General features: G+C 32.9%; 1 protein-coding gene across 1 annotated transcript; it reads left to right on the forward strand.

Annotated features, from left to right (window-relative positions):
* Positions 1-5693: 5693 nt before the first annotated feature.
* Positions 5694-6661, forward strand: LOC106620449 (tax1-binding protein 3 homolog). The gene is made up of 3 exons (XM_014238954.3): positions 5694-5854; positions 5905-6033; positions 6086-6661. The coding sequence occupies exons 1-3, from the start codon at positions 5801-5803 to the stop codon at positions 6272-6274; spliced, it is 372 nt and encodes a 123-aa protein (XP_014094429.1). The 5' UTR covers positions 5694-5800; the 3' UTR covers positions 6275-6661.
* Positions 6662-15586: the final 8925 nt, after the last annotated feature.

The following is a 15586-nucleotide window of genomic DNA, read 5'->3' on the forward strand; positions in this document are numbered from 1 at the left end:
CACGAGCGATAAGTTGAGTGAAAGATGCAATAAAATTTTTGTATTCTGTACTCCCCCTAAAGGTAGGCAGCGACAACCTTGGCAAGTGTGATGGAGTGGAAATAGGAGTCGGAACTGTTGTCTCGTCGTAGCCAACCCATATTTGCGCTTGAATTCAAAGTTTAGCTGTAAGATAGCTATCCTCTAAATCTGCGCGACCTGTGTCTGATGGATCCAAATCATCAATGTCAGCTTGGACTGAGAGTGCTTGCTTGAAGTATGACTCTAGTATTCCTACCCGATACTGTAACTCCGCATGTGAAGGTTTTTCATAGGAGTCTTTTGATACATCAACCAACGATTTAATATGTGATATATTGCGTTTTATATCAGCGCGCTTACGTTTGTATTGTTTAAGAGACATTTTCCTTTTAACTTTTATTTTTGAATATCCCAAATGTAAAACGAAGGGGATAACTCATAAAGTATCGAAAGCAACTCCGATAACAAAAATGTTCCAATCGGTAAAGTAGCGAATATGCATGCATGTAAACATCATAAAACATACATATGTATAATAATAAAGTTAGTTTGTTTTTATACTTACGCTTTCCAGTGAGCGGTAAATTCAGCATAAAATAAGAACTTAATATCTCACCAGAGTGCAAAACAGTAATGCGCAAATTAAACGGAATCACAGGTCCAGGTAACCTAACAACAACTGCGAATATAACTGCAACGCACTTATGAAATGTTATCGATGTGGCTTGTGATACTGTCCAGTGCTAGGCATAAGGCATCATTTAAGTTGCCGGACCACTGCAGTATATTTCAAGCAGAGGACTTTGCTATTGAGAAAGCCGCGAAGCTAGCTTCTAATGCATCAGCAGGCAACTAGACAGATAACATCTACGTAGACGGCCAAGCAGCAACCAAGCCAATAACCTCCTGTCGCATATCAGCCAGAAATGTTTTGGTATGCAGGGCAGCAGTGGAGAGTGTCGGCAAGAGCAAGCGGCTTCACTTCTACTGGGTGCCAGGTTTCAAAGGCATCCATGGCAATGAGATAGTGGATGAGATTGCCAAGAGTGGCGTTCGGCTGTCGTCCGATAACGTGACCGATATTGGTAAATCCATGCATTTTCTTTACGACTATCTGGATAAGAGCATGTCAAGAAAGATTAGCATTTGAAGGAATGATCTACCAGGATGCAAACCTGCAAAGGTAGGTAGGTAGAAATTGTAGGAACATTATTGGAATACTAGTCACAGTCTGGCGGCGGCACACGCCTGCAGAATAGGGCTGACATAACTGGATGACTGCAGGAAATGTCAAGAGCAAGGCACCAAAGAAACAGTGGAGCAAGGCAAGTGCACTAGCAGGGAAAAGCTTAAAACATTCGAAGAAGTGCCCCATAACCAATTGAAATTCACGTCATGCGCTTGCATTCTAAAGGATTTAATTCTCATTATCTCAAGAACTACGTAACGGCACTACATCTGGCTTCGCTAAGGGCCAAAACTGGTCTATACGTCTCATTAGAATAGCAGACTAACCCATCATAGCCTTAAAAAACTATATTAAATCTTTTTTAATAAAGGTTAGAAACACACGTATAATTCGCTAAAAATCTGATCTCATAAATATCCCACTGTTTTCGCATTTTATTTCTGCTGGATTCTTAGTGGTAGTTCGTTGTTTTGACCGTCATCTATTCAGCGACCCATGTGGTGGCAGTGCTGCCAAATTAAACCACCAAATCATAAGCTCTCTACAAGAAAAGAGAAACGCTTCGGATCATATCATATTTAGTTTTTTTATTGAACCAATTATATTTTCCAATTTCTTACGACTTTGCTTGCCTCTTAAATTTTTTTAGTTTTCCAGTCAAGACTACCAAAATTCTAAAATTAAAAGCATTAACGTGCAATTCTTAAGACTTTTGCTTAAGAAAGTGATGAACGATAGACGTACACCAGAGTTTCGATTAGATTAAGAAACTCATAAAAACTTTAACAGATATCTAATGGCGTTCTTTAGTAAATAACCAGCGATATAAGGGGGGACCAGGGTTGATTCGAGTAAAATAAGACCACATTTAGTTTATATTAACTTTTCTTGGGTGTTTGGAACACCTAAAAGGAAACGTCGAAGACCCAATAAAGTATATAAAACCCAGTACAACAAATTACGAGTAAATTTTTTCCGCAGCGGTGAGATAATAATTTTCGGAAAGAGGAGGTTTTTCATGATTATTTTATCCGAAGAAAATAATAGACTGCTTCGTCTTAGTATTTTGTTACACACAGTTGAAGTTTAAAGGTCTACGGAGTGGTGTAAACATCAATGAAACATTGTAAACTTTGTTTTTTGTGTAGTGCGTTGGCTTAAACTTCGTATCCGGGGGTTTTTGGTGTCAAGGAATTCGAATTTGTGGTTTAATTTAAAATTGTAGACAATCTAGTAAAAAAATCGTCAATTAAACGCCATCTACAGGCTAAGTGGTTGATATGAAACCTAAACAATGTTCCTCATGAAAAATTAGGGTTCTCTTATACAACAAAACTTTCTCACTGAAAGATACACAACATTTACATATTATTTCAAAATTTATTATTAATTGGAATTACTTTTTAACTTTAGAATAAAATATTTAAGTGCATATTAAGTATATGTTCCTTATTCATGTTTTCTGGAATGTTCAGCAGCATCAATTTTTTTTTTCTTTACATTGTTTTTCCACTGTTTTTATTTCCAGTAAGCATAGCTTCCACATTTTCGTCATAGTTTTACGCACATTTGTTGCCAGAAAATTCTTCTACAGCCATTATCATATAGTCGAAAGCAGATCGTTCGTCACAAATCTAAACTTCTTTTTTCTCCTTTATACCATCCTAACAAAGCACTTTGGCATAATTTACATACAAAATGTGGTGTCCAATATGCGTTTAAATTTTAACAACCCGATACAATGTTAACGCTTCTCGATATTTGCAAAAACATTGCATTATTATTTTTTTATAGAGAATAAACCCAAAAAATTATGTTTAAACCACTCCGTAAACCTTCAAACTTCAACTGCGTGTAACAAAAAACTGTGAGGTAACAGTCTATTACCTTCTTCTGATAAACTGATCAGGACAATCTCTCCTTTTCGAAAATTACTATCTCATCGCAGCGGGAAAATGCATGTTGTAAAGTGCTTGCATGGAAAACTTTTTAATTTGAAGAGGTATCTTTACGAAATTAGGCACGAGCTATTGTCTAACATTATTCGAATCGTATTACTATAGCATATAGCTGCCATACTAACTGAAAGATCGGAATCAAGTGCTTGTATGGTAAACTTTTTCATTTGACGAGGTATCTTAACGAAATTTTGCATGGATTTTTTTAAGGCAATAATGCAATCTCCAAAGAAATAGATCGGATCAATGTTGCCTTTAGTTGCCATACAAACTGAACGATTGGAATCAAGTGCTTGTGTAGAAAATTCTTTCATTTGACGAGGTATCTTCACGGAAGTTTTCACGGATTATTATTTAAGGCAACAATATATTCTCCGCAGAAATTGTTCAGATTAGATCACTTTATCATATAGGTGTTAACTAAGTTATCGTTTGCTCTTGTTTTTTTATTAAAATTGTGAAATTTAATATAATATATAATAGTATATCTTTCGAATGGAATGTGCGAATAATTCAAAAAGTTATATAGGGGCATTGAATCAATCTTGAATATGAAATAATTAATTTTGATGAGGATTAATACTAAGGTGCAAATAATGACATTTTACAGAGGCGACATTTCAGTTATAATTTTTTTAATAAAAGAATAATTTTATTGTAATAGTTAAGTTTTATTACAATTTGATATATGTTCTGCAAAGTACATTATTTTGCTCTATAACCAATTCGCAACTCACGCTGTGTAAATAATTTTTTTACACCTTGGGTTACATTATTGATGTTTTAGTGAGGATTCCTAACTTTTTTGAAAATATTATATAGCCTATTTGCACCGGAGAATGTGTAACATCCCAACTGTGAATGTATTTTTCAAACAAACAATCAAAGCGTATCTCTCAACTTTAAAAGGTAAATCAGGATTACGAAAAGTGCGATAACTCAATAAATAAAAGCGCTAGAGACACTAAATTCTGCACCCAAGGTGATACAAAAAAGCTTTATAAGGACCTTTATCAAAATTGGACTAATTTCAATAAAATTTAGCACATAATATTAACTAGACAGTTTTATATTACAGAGCGAAAATGGGAATAATCAGGCTACAACCACGAATACTGTATAATTTTTTCACTTCCCAGTTTACAAATCAAGCACCAATGACTGTATCAGGATAAAACTTTGTACGAAGAGTGCCTCCAAGGTGTGTCACCTTGTGACCGAAAAGTGTCGATATTGGACTACAACTGTTCCAGCTCCCAGATACCGAAAATTGCGAAGTTTTTGTTACAAATTATGGTCAATCTGTGGGATATAATATCGAAATTCAAAAAAAGTCCTTTTCTGATGATAGAATGCTCGTATATCAAAAATGGGTTCAAACGGTCAATACTTTTTTTTAGTATATATCGAATATAACGATTATCGAACTTATAGTTGACTTGATACCGGATATTGGTCAATATGTAAGATATCTTAACAACCGTTACCACCACAGGTCCCTCGACAGTCGGGTTTAACTAATCGAAAGGGGCACGGATATTTATCAGCCCAAGGACTGTCAACTTCAACGAAATTACTTCAAGAATGTTTTCTGGCGCTAAAACAACAACATATATAAAATACTCTGAACGTATAATGTTAGATATATTATAGCCGAACAATGCCCACACGTTTCTCCTCATCCAATTTATCCCACCCTATTCACGAACTGGACGAAGAAGTACAGACTGGATCTCAATATCTCCGACGATGAAGTTAAAATTCCGACGATTAACAACCTTAAAATTTTAGGCGTTACACTAGACAGTCTGCACTTTTTCTCTCCGCACACAAAAGCGATTGTTACAAAAGTACAGAGCCGCAACTAAATTTTCACGTCGCTAGCCGGCTGCATTTGTGCAAAGAGACGTTGTTGACAATATACAAAGCAATCGGTGGGCTGCAGGTTAAAATCCTACACATCCAGAATAGACCCCGATATATAAAACCTATATCCTGCATGCAACGAATCACCGCACAACACTAATCACCTCTTTACTTGTCCTATGAATCCCACTCATTAACCCTTCACTCCCTATGGTCCGAGCCCGTCGAAATAGCTTGCTTTCTGAGCCCACTGTTAACTTGACTTCTTACTTTCCCCAAAACAGGGTCTAAACAAACGTTACAATAACAACAAACCATTCACGATTTCTTCGTAAAATGAATATTAAATGTTTTCGCAACATTTTTTTATGTAAAGTTTTGCCAACACCACATGGGCTTTTTAAGGCTTTCATATTTGCAAGTTGCAAGAGTATAAAATGTGTGATATCCCCGAACTTAGCCCTTCCTTACTTGTTCTTTTACATTTTATTTCGTAATGTTTACTATTGTTTTACACATAGTACAGTTTGTTGTTAAAAAATGTTTTAAGGGGAAATTATGTTAGTTTTTTAAATTTAAATAAATACTAAACATTTTGAATTAGTTCGGGAACCCAACTACCGCATAGGAACATGGTTAGCGAAGTATCGAACATTGTAATCGATTGTTCAATAGTGATATTTATACAAAAATTATCACAATCCTGTGCTGTTGGATATATAAGATATTCTTTCGAGAAGATTAAGAATAACTTTTGGAATTCATAATGGCAAAAATGGCTTTTCAACATCAGGCCGGGACGGCTATGGAATGCTTAAGTGTAAACAAAATTTATTTATTTATTATTTTATATAACAAGCTATATCTTAGATACCTATTACACTTCATAAAGAGAAAGATTACGATATAGAAGGCAGAGAAATTCTGAAATGTGGGTTTAAAATAGGAGGTGGTATTGATCAAGACTTCAAAAAAAGTCCTCAAGGATATACAGATTATGTTAGTAAGTAAAAGTTCAACCAAATTTAATTTAATCGTATACATTTTACAGGGCATTTATGTTACGGAAGTGCACGATAAGAGTCCTGCTTCCCGAGCTGGTCTTCGCATCCATGACAAAATTTTGCAGTGTAATGGCTATGATTTTACAATGGTAACACATAAAAAGGGTGTAAGCTATATACAAAAAAACCCAGTACTAAATATGCTTGTTGCCAGAAAGGGAGTCACTTCAACATAAGTATCAACTCTTCCGCATTTATGTCAGTAATTTGACTCAAGCGCAAATTTTATTTATTTGATAAAATTAACCACCCTTGTCTGAATAGAGTGTCAACTTAGTGTGACTGTCCAACGGCGTCAATTTTGCATTTAATATTAGAAACGCGATTCGTCAAACGACAGTAGATGGCATAGTTCAGTTGAATTACAAATTTCAGTTTTGTTTTCTTTGTTTAAAAAATAAGTAAATTCAGTTAATGGATTATTAAACTAATGTAAAAATTCGGATTCTGTGTTTGTCAATGTGGTTTGAAGTGCACAACAACTTATTTAAGTATATTTAATGTAAAGATTGTGATAAATAAAAATTAAGTAACTAGTTTTACAGAGTGGTGGTTATTTCAAATATCAATGTTTTCAAGTTGAAATGTGAAAAGCGAATTTATTAGCTTCACCTGTATGTATATTTGTAATTTTTTTCAGGGAAAGTGAAACCTAAGAGCAGAAAACTTACACCACGAGAAGGTGTTTTATTTTAATTATTTTAGTATGATACTTAAACAAATTGAAAATATGAGACAAAAAGTTTCACTTTAACTGCGATCGATTGTCTTCGAGTTACAAATGCAGCCAAACTCTTCATTAATCGGCTTAGTTTCTTTCGTCCATCTGTCACATACATACTACAGAGCTGGGATTTAGAATAGTTTGCCCCGATTTTTGTTTATCGTTTTCGAGATATTTGCATTTAAAGTTAAAAAATTTAACTATTTAAAGTTCCTATTTTTTAATTTATAATGATAAATGTATAGTTTAGGTCCTCCAACTAAGGAGGCCTCAAAAACGATTTTTTTTTTAAATTTTAATGGTCTTATTTTACGCGAGGATTAGAAATCCGTGAGAGGAAAGTGAAATTTTGGGAAAACTTTAGTATAACGTCCCACGCTTTCGGGGATAAAATGGGTATGGGCGGATAGAGGAGATCCTCCAGATCAAGAATATATATAGATATAGCCGCGGGAAACTTATAGTTTTCGAGATATTTGGGTTTAAAGTTCAAAATTTCGACTATTTAAAGTACGCATTTTTCCCATTTCGAATGAGTTATACACTTATATTTTCCACTTTTATATCCACTAACACTTCACTAATTCGTTTGTACACATTTATTTTACATTATATAGTGCAAAAATAGTTTAATTCAATAATTAAATTATTGTTAAATTCTATTAATTCTGACAATAGCAAAAGGGTTGCAAAATTTCAAATAACCAGTGTTACCTTATCGACATCTTTTGTAATTGAACTGAAAGAAATTAAAACAGATAATACCCCAAATACAGGTATCCAAAACCTAGAGAAATAAACTATTACAAAGCATTGATGTTAAGTATTATGCTATACCCTCTATGACAATATTACTTTTTTCTTGTAGAACTTTTTGCGTTGGCGGCCTTCGGCCGCGCTTCAAAAAAATAACCCTGGTCGGTCCAACACCGGGGTGTATCAAGGTTTTTTTGCGCAGAACTCCTTTTTGCGTTGGCGGCCTTCGGCCGCGCTTCAAAAAAATAACCCTGGTCGATCCAACAACGGGGTGTATCAAAGTTTTTTTGCGCAGAACTTATTTTTGCGTTAGTGGCCTTCGGCCGCGCTTCAAAAAAAAAATAACTCTGGTCGATCCAACACCGGAGTGTACCAAAGTTTTTACGCGCAGAAATTCTTTTTGCGTTGTTTCCCGTATCTAGGATACAATCTCTCTGTTAATTTTATTTTTCTTCGTTTGCAAAATGTATTAGTATGGCAACACTGATGTTTTGACATTCACAACCATTTTGTTATTGTCAAAATTAATAAAATTAAAGAATGATTTAAATATTGAAATAAAGCTATTTCTGCAGCATCTAATATAAAAAAAATTTCTAAAAACGAATTAGTCAAGTGTTAGTGGATATAAAAGTGAAAAATATAAGTGTATAATTCATTTTAACTCGCAAAAATACGTACTTTAAATAGTTCAAATTTTCAACTTTAAACGTAAATATCTCGAAAACTATAAGTTTCCCGCGGCTATATCTATATATATTCTTGATCTGGAGGATCTCCTCTATCCGCCCATACCCGTTCCGTCCCCGAAAGCGTGGGACGTTATTCTAAAGCCGACCCGAAATTTTCAATAATAATTTTTTTTTTTGAAAAAATTCAAAAAGTATAAGTTAAATATTGAATTAAAATTAGATTTGCACTATTTAACAAATGTGTATAAACAATTTACTGAAGTGTTAGTGGATATAAAAGTTAAAAATATCAGGGAAAAATCATTATAAATCGAAAATTTATACACGTTCACGCTCAGGATCATAACCATGAGTCAGTATAATTGTTTTTCTGTGATACGGCAGAAAATTGGGATCGCCTTTTGCTGTTCAAATATATATTTGGTAAATGTACAGTTAGTTAGGGGACCTAACTAAGGAGGCCTCAAAATGAAATTTTTTTTAATCGTCTTATTTTTACACGTAAACTACAAATCCGTGAGCGGAAAGTGAATTTTTTCAATAATTTATGTATATTTTTCAAAATTTATTTAACACACTGCACATATCACATATTCAAGTCACTTAGTTGTTGTTGTAGCGGCAAAATTCTGCAGAATTCAGATCACTTAGCTGTAATTACCAGTTCAGCGTGTTTAACATTTTCTTATGAAAACAATATACTGAAGAAATGTAACAGTCACAACTTCTTTTGAGCCGCGATCTGATGGTATGGACGAATATCGGAGATCGTCGAACTCCTTTCGGCACTGGCGGCCTTCGGGCGCGCTTCAAAAAAAATAACCCTGGTCGGTCCAAAACCAGGGTGTTCATAATTCAATCGCGTAATTACCAGTTCAGCGTGTTTAACATTTTCTTATGAAAACAATATACTGAAGAAATGTAACAGTCACAACTTCTTTTGAGCCGCGATCTGATGGTATGGACGAATATCGGAGATCGTCGAACTCCTTTCGGCACTGGCGGCCTTCGGGCGCGCTTCAAAAAAAATAACCCTGGTCGGTCCAAAACCAGGGTGTTCATAATTCAATCGCGTCAAACTCCTTTCTGTACTGGCGGCGTTCGGCCGCGCTTCAAAAAAATAACCCTGGTCGGTCCAAAACCGGGGTGTTCATAATCCAGTCGCGTCAAACTCCTTTTCGTTGCTCTCAACCTTGATGATAATTTTCATCATGATGCAGAGTATGTGTAATTATTAATATCACAATAAAAGTGCACTAACTTTGATAATTTAATATACATTTTCAGAAAGGTTTATGAAGAAGAGGAGTAAATACACCAAAAAACTTGAACAATATGCGATTTTTTCAAAAAAAAAAAAATAAAACAATTAATTTAAATGTATCACAATTTTTTATTTTTAAATTTTTTTATTTTAAAAAATTTAAATAAAAAAGAAATATTGAAAAAATTCACTTTCCGCTCACGGATTCTCAATCTACGCGTAAAAATAAGACGATTTAAAAAAAATTTAATTTTTGAGGCTTCCTTAGTTGGGGGACCTAAACTATACATTTACCATATATTTTTCCATAAACTGATTTTAAAAAAGTCAGCGTCAAATCTTTTAAAAACTTTCCCAGAAGTAAGATACAAAGGTTGTTTTTCCCTTTAGGCCAAATTATTTGGACACGTATACAAAAAGAACTTCAAAAGAAAATAGGAGAAATTAAGTTTTCTCTTAAAATTGTGTGGTGGCTTCAAGACATTTGCCGGCAGGGAAATTTCACTGTTGAATTAATACATTTGTCTATTGATAAAATAATTGTCTATTGAGTGAATGGCTAAAAGTATACATCGTATACGCAAGTATACAAAAGTATATTGTATAGAGCCAGTTCATATACAGATTCTTTTGTAACCCAAACCGGTTTAATGTGGTTGAAGGGACGACAAGGAAAGACGAAGGGACTCGTGCTCGGGTGGCACGCTTTGTGTTCTTGTTCGTTATAGCTCGCTGCTACCCTTTTCAGCATTCCTTTTCACTTTCAAATTCTTTGAATGGAGGAGCGCTCGGTTTCAAATGAATCTATGTATACCATTCGTTCAGAAATTTGAATTCTGTTATCTATTTTTTGTATGTGATATGCAAATATGTATGCATGGAATAATAGAAAGATTTTGAAAAATTGTAAATAAGGAGAAAATTAGATACTTAAAATTCAATTAAAAATTTTAATAACATACCGCGCAACCGCAAAGAATTTAGTTCGAATATCATTTTATTTAAAACAAAAATTGTAACTAATTCAAGGATGTTTTATAATAAATAGAAAAAAATATGGAATTAGAAAATGATCGGTCTTTAATACTTATAGATTAGGAAAATCAATTCTGATTCCGACAACTATCAAGTGAAAGAATCAGACGAAATTTAAAATTGTGTTTTATGAGAAGTAGGTGTGTGGTTGTGGTCTGATTTCACCCATATTCGTACTGCGACATAGATTCAGCATAATACTACCTACTGAATTTGCTTGAAATAGGTCGATTAAAAGACTATGTCTCTAGCTCATTTATTTATAGACTTATTGCACTTTTAGTGGTTTTTCACAAAACCGTACACATACATATACGAAAAAATTTCCTACTTATCCGTCCCACTCTAAATTTTTATATGTTGAAAGTCATTAAATACACTACAATTTTATTCTATTTTGAAAAAAATAAAAAATATACATTGTCGGAAGAAATGCTAAACTTTTTGCACACTTTTCTATACAAAAACTAGTTAACTCTATTGAAAAGCCATAAACGTTCACTGAATACATATATTCTCTGAAGAGATTAACATAAGTTGTGAATTTCATATAAGAAGCGATCCCAAGAAAAAGTACGAAAATTACAAATTTTTATACTTCATAACTTTTGAATGAACAGTCCAAGAGCAAAATTGTTTACTGTCGTGATTTTTAATTATAAGAGCAACAACTTGTGTGAATTTCATTAAAATCGGAGACTAAAATTTATAAAGGGTATAATGAATAATTATTATTTTGAGTCCCAATGTAAAAGTGAACTTAGTGTACATGTGTATGTATACATGTCCCTCAATATGCAATTTAAAAAAAAAAATAAAAAATTTGCGCAAGCGACAAAAAAAAAAGCGCAGACGCACCATCACCTACAAAGCAAAGTGCGTTCATTTATAACTCTGTGTTGCGCACTTTTTTCTGTGCGCCTGTTCAACCAAATCGTTCGTTTTTATATGAAATTCCTTCTCGCAAAAGCGCAAGGATGACAAACAAAATAAAGAATTAATTGAGTGAAAAAGTTCAAATTTTCAAATCAACCAAAATTCCAATTTTACAATTGTCACTGATACCATCCCCCCGCATTTGCATGTTGACTATAAATGAACAATGAATGACAGAAGGAAGAATTGACAACATGGCCTATTAGCGACTTAAAATATTATTTTCATTTACTTTATATTTTGCACTATATATGGCATTAAATTATTTAAATTCTGCCGCATTAGCCACTGTTTTATTATTATTATTTGCTCAATAAGCATATTGCTCACGCAACGCACATATTTACATGAATTGAAAAAATTGTCTATTAAATGTTTATGCTTTTCATAATTATAAATTTTGTCATATCATAGAAATTGAAAGCACAAACTTAAATAGGTTTGCGCGTCGAAAATTCATTTAAGAACATTCGTTGGTGTTTTTCCGTTTCCCACATTGCATGGTGTACATTTCTTCTCGAAGTTATATTTTTCGATGAAGGAACTCCTGTGAAAACTACAAATTACATAAGAAATGATTTGATTTAGTATTTGCACTATATTAACATTATTAAAATTTGGTTGGTAACCAAACACATGATTAACCTATGTTAAGGTAATCAAACAAAATGTTAAAATATGAGCTGATGAAGAAATCTTCCACTTTCAATTTTGTTCTGAAATGAACTAGAAGAAGCAATTTTTAATAACAATTCCAATAAATAAAGTATATTTACATATTCAACATACAAGTATATAATATTAGCCAGTTATGATTATATTACATTGGGAAACACTAGTTTTGCTCTATGAAGTTTCTTACCCGACTTTGTAAGATTTTTTCACTCTAATTCCAAATCTGTAGTAAATTTGCCTTTAGCAGCTTTAGTTTTTTACATTTCTAGCCAAATACTACTATAAATACTGTTTATACTTAACATGAAAAAAACTTTCTTTATGTGCATTCCAACGACCCTCGTATCGCTCTTCCATAGTACGAATATACTGATGAAAACGTTCTCCTTTTTCTTCGCTAAAATCGCTTTGGGAAGCTCTCTAAATGGCTAAAGAGGAAGTGCAATATTTTACTGATATATATAAATAATTCCATATCCTTGTATAGAGCTTTTAAAAACTGTTTTTATCAGACCTAACCTTATATAAAGAGGCGTTAATATAATGCGGTCACTGGCTACTAGAGTGGCATTCATCACGTTCATACCTCTCGGTACTAAATTCACTCCCAAAGGCCAAAATTTTTTTGTCCAGTGTTCTGTCTTGGCTTGGATATCCTATAAGCACATTTGGTATATCTTCTTTGTTGACCCAAAAGAAAATTTACCATTTTAAGATGGACGCATACCAGCCGGTTATGTTCTATGTATTTTATTTTCCCAAAGTAGTCCATATAGGTCTTTTTTATATAGAAACAGGTGCATTTAAACTGCATTCTCTAAACACCTAATCACTACAAACATCACAAAAACTATTCGGATCATTTAAACGTGTTCTTCTTAATGTAGACATAGTGTTTTATTTATTACATTTAATAATTTTTATTTACCGTTTCTATTAATTTGAGTGAGCCGAGTAACAATATTTCCAGAAGTACCTGTATCACTAAAACTATAGCTGCTAAAAATAAATTGAGTTTAAATTCACCTCTTTACGATGGCGACATAATTGATTCCAATCGATTTCTAGCTCGGGCAGCGCTATGAGAGTTTTTGTCTGTTCTCTGCAATTATATATAATTTCTTTAGAAGCAAAATAAAATTCAAGAACTTACCATCTTTATAAACGACTTTTGATGTTAAAATTAAGGTAGTTAGGTAGTTGCTGTCTGACGACGCACCTAGGCCTGTAGGATGTCCATTGTGATACCACCGGAACTAATGCTACGCAATTCAGCATTCGTTTTCATTTAGAAACTCTTATCCTGATTGCAATAGCGCTCGGTTTTAAATGAATATATACGATATGTTCGAAAATTTTAATTTTGTTATCTATTTTTTGTATGTAAAATTAAAATATGCATAGAATAATAGACATATTTTGAAAAATTGTGAATAAGGATAAAATTAAGATACTCAAAAATATTTAATTAACATTTCTAATAATATTTAGCGGTATTAAATGTTATAATATATACATATTTATATAAATTAATACTAATAAAAATGGGTTTACTTTTACTTTTTTATATTTACATAAAATATTAAGATGCTTTCATATTTATTTCTTTTAACCGCAAACTTTAGTTCAAATATCATGTTAAATATTACTTAAAACAAGAAATGTAATTAATTTATGAATGATTTGTAGTAAACAGAAACAAATGTGGAAAAAAAATACGGGTTTTTAATAATTCTCGATAGCTATTCAATACATTCTAGTGGATTAGGGAACCCCCGTCATAAGATTTTATTTGAAAATAATAATAGTGGTTATTTTAAATATTGTTCAACCATTTTCATGATAATTCCTTGTAAGCAAAATATGAGACCACCATACCAACATACAAATGAAATATAGCCGAACCGCTTAAACATTTGCGAAAATTTTATGATAAGGAATGACAGAAAAACTCGATTCGAGTCACTGGACTCTTTTCGGTCAGAACGACACCAAAAGAGAATTTGTCGGTAATGAGCGACAAAAGAGCCCCCATTTGAACGCCAGAATGATTGAATACAAGATTACGACAATAATTTATCGTTACTTTTTTCGGTTTAGGCTGTGACAATTATTACAAAAACCAATTGCACTATGGCGCCATCTTGTGACGTAATTATTTTGAGTTGAGAAGAAAAGCATAAACAGCATGTGAAGACTTTTGTTAATTCGTGAAACATACTTAATTTTCTATTTTATAGTAAAAAAATTACGTCATAAGATGGCGGTTGACGTAATTTCTTGGTAGATCTTAAAAACTTTAATTAAAAGGCCTTTGGGCCTCTTTAACTGCAAACGCACTATTTGAGTACGCATGGATACGAGTAGGTATTATATAGACTAGGTAGAAAAAGTCTCCGCTCACTGGGTACAAAATATTTTAAACTTAAATAAAAGTTTGACCAATTAAGAAAATTAAAAATTTTTTGTGCTATTAAATCATATATTTTCGTTTTTCATATAATTCAATAAACAAAAGCCACAGAGATCATTTTCATTTTAAAAACAATTAATTTAAACGGAAAAAGTCTCCGCTCATCAAACAGAACCAATAATATCAAGTAATTATAAAAAGTTTAATAGCTGGTGGGGTAGCCTCGAAATTTTAAATTTTGAATGCTCAATTGATTGAGGTCAGGTGATTGTGGAGTTGAATGTAGCTGTTTTGGAGCATTGTAAAGAAGCCAAAGGCGAACAAGATCCGCTGTATGCTTAGGGTCATTGTCCTGTAGGAAACAAAATACGTTTGGCAATCCTAATTTGTCAGCACTTTGCTTCATTTGTCGTTTTAAAATATTTAGATAATAAAATTTATTCATTATTCAAGTTTGGATGACGTATCTGATTTCACAAAAGCTTTTACCGTCCTCCCTTAATTTTAATATTATTTACCTCTCATCAACACTTATTTCGATTAAAGCTGATAATTCGAAAAATTTACACACAAATTGCAGATTTTTCCTTCGATTATCTAAATCTGTATTATTGACAACAACGCACAAAAAATTATCAGCTCTTAAACGCGTGGAAACTACAATAAATTAAGGTAATAAGCACTTTTTCTGCTTATTCTGTATTAGTAGAATTCAAAAAATGCCGTTAACTTTTGCAAACGCACATAGGAATTCCAAGAAATTTGGCGACTATGTTATTAGCATGCGCATCTGATGTTCTGACAAGAACTTCAAAAACACATTCCACGAATTGGTGAGCGGAGACTTTTTCTACCTAGTGTACATATATATATTTGTCCGTAACAGTTCGCTGCTACCCAATTCGACATTCGTTGTCATTTGTAACTCTTTTTATGGTTGCAATAGCGCTCGGGTTCAAATTAATATTTACATGTTCGGAAATTTGAACTTTA

The sequence above is a fragment of the Bactrocera oleae genome, chromosome 6 (genome assembly GCF_042242935.1).
Source record: "Bactrocera oleae isolate idBacOlea1 chromosome 6, idBacOlea1, whole genome shotgun sequence".
Lineage (NCBI taxonomy): Eukaryota > Metazoa > Arthropoda > Insecta > Diptera > Tephritidae > Bactrocera > Bactrocera oleae.

What these genes read in the sequence shown, in the direction of transcription:
- LOC106620449 (XM_014238954.3), top strand. Translation starts at nt 5,801, where the DNA reads ATGGCAAAAATGGCTTTTCAACATCAGGCCGGGACGGCTATGGAATGC. An exon ending in CGGCTATGGAATGCTTAAGT is followed by an intron (nt 5,855 to 5,904) that starts GTAAACAAAATT and finishes GCTATATCTTAG; the next exon opens with ATACCTATTACACTTCATAA. An exon ending in CTCAAGGATATACAGATTAT is followed by an intron (nt 6,034 to 6,085) that starts GTTAGTAAGTAA and finishes TACATTTTACAG; the next exon opens with GGCATTTATGTTACGGAAGT.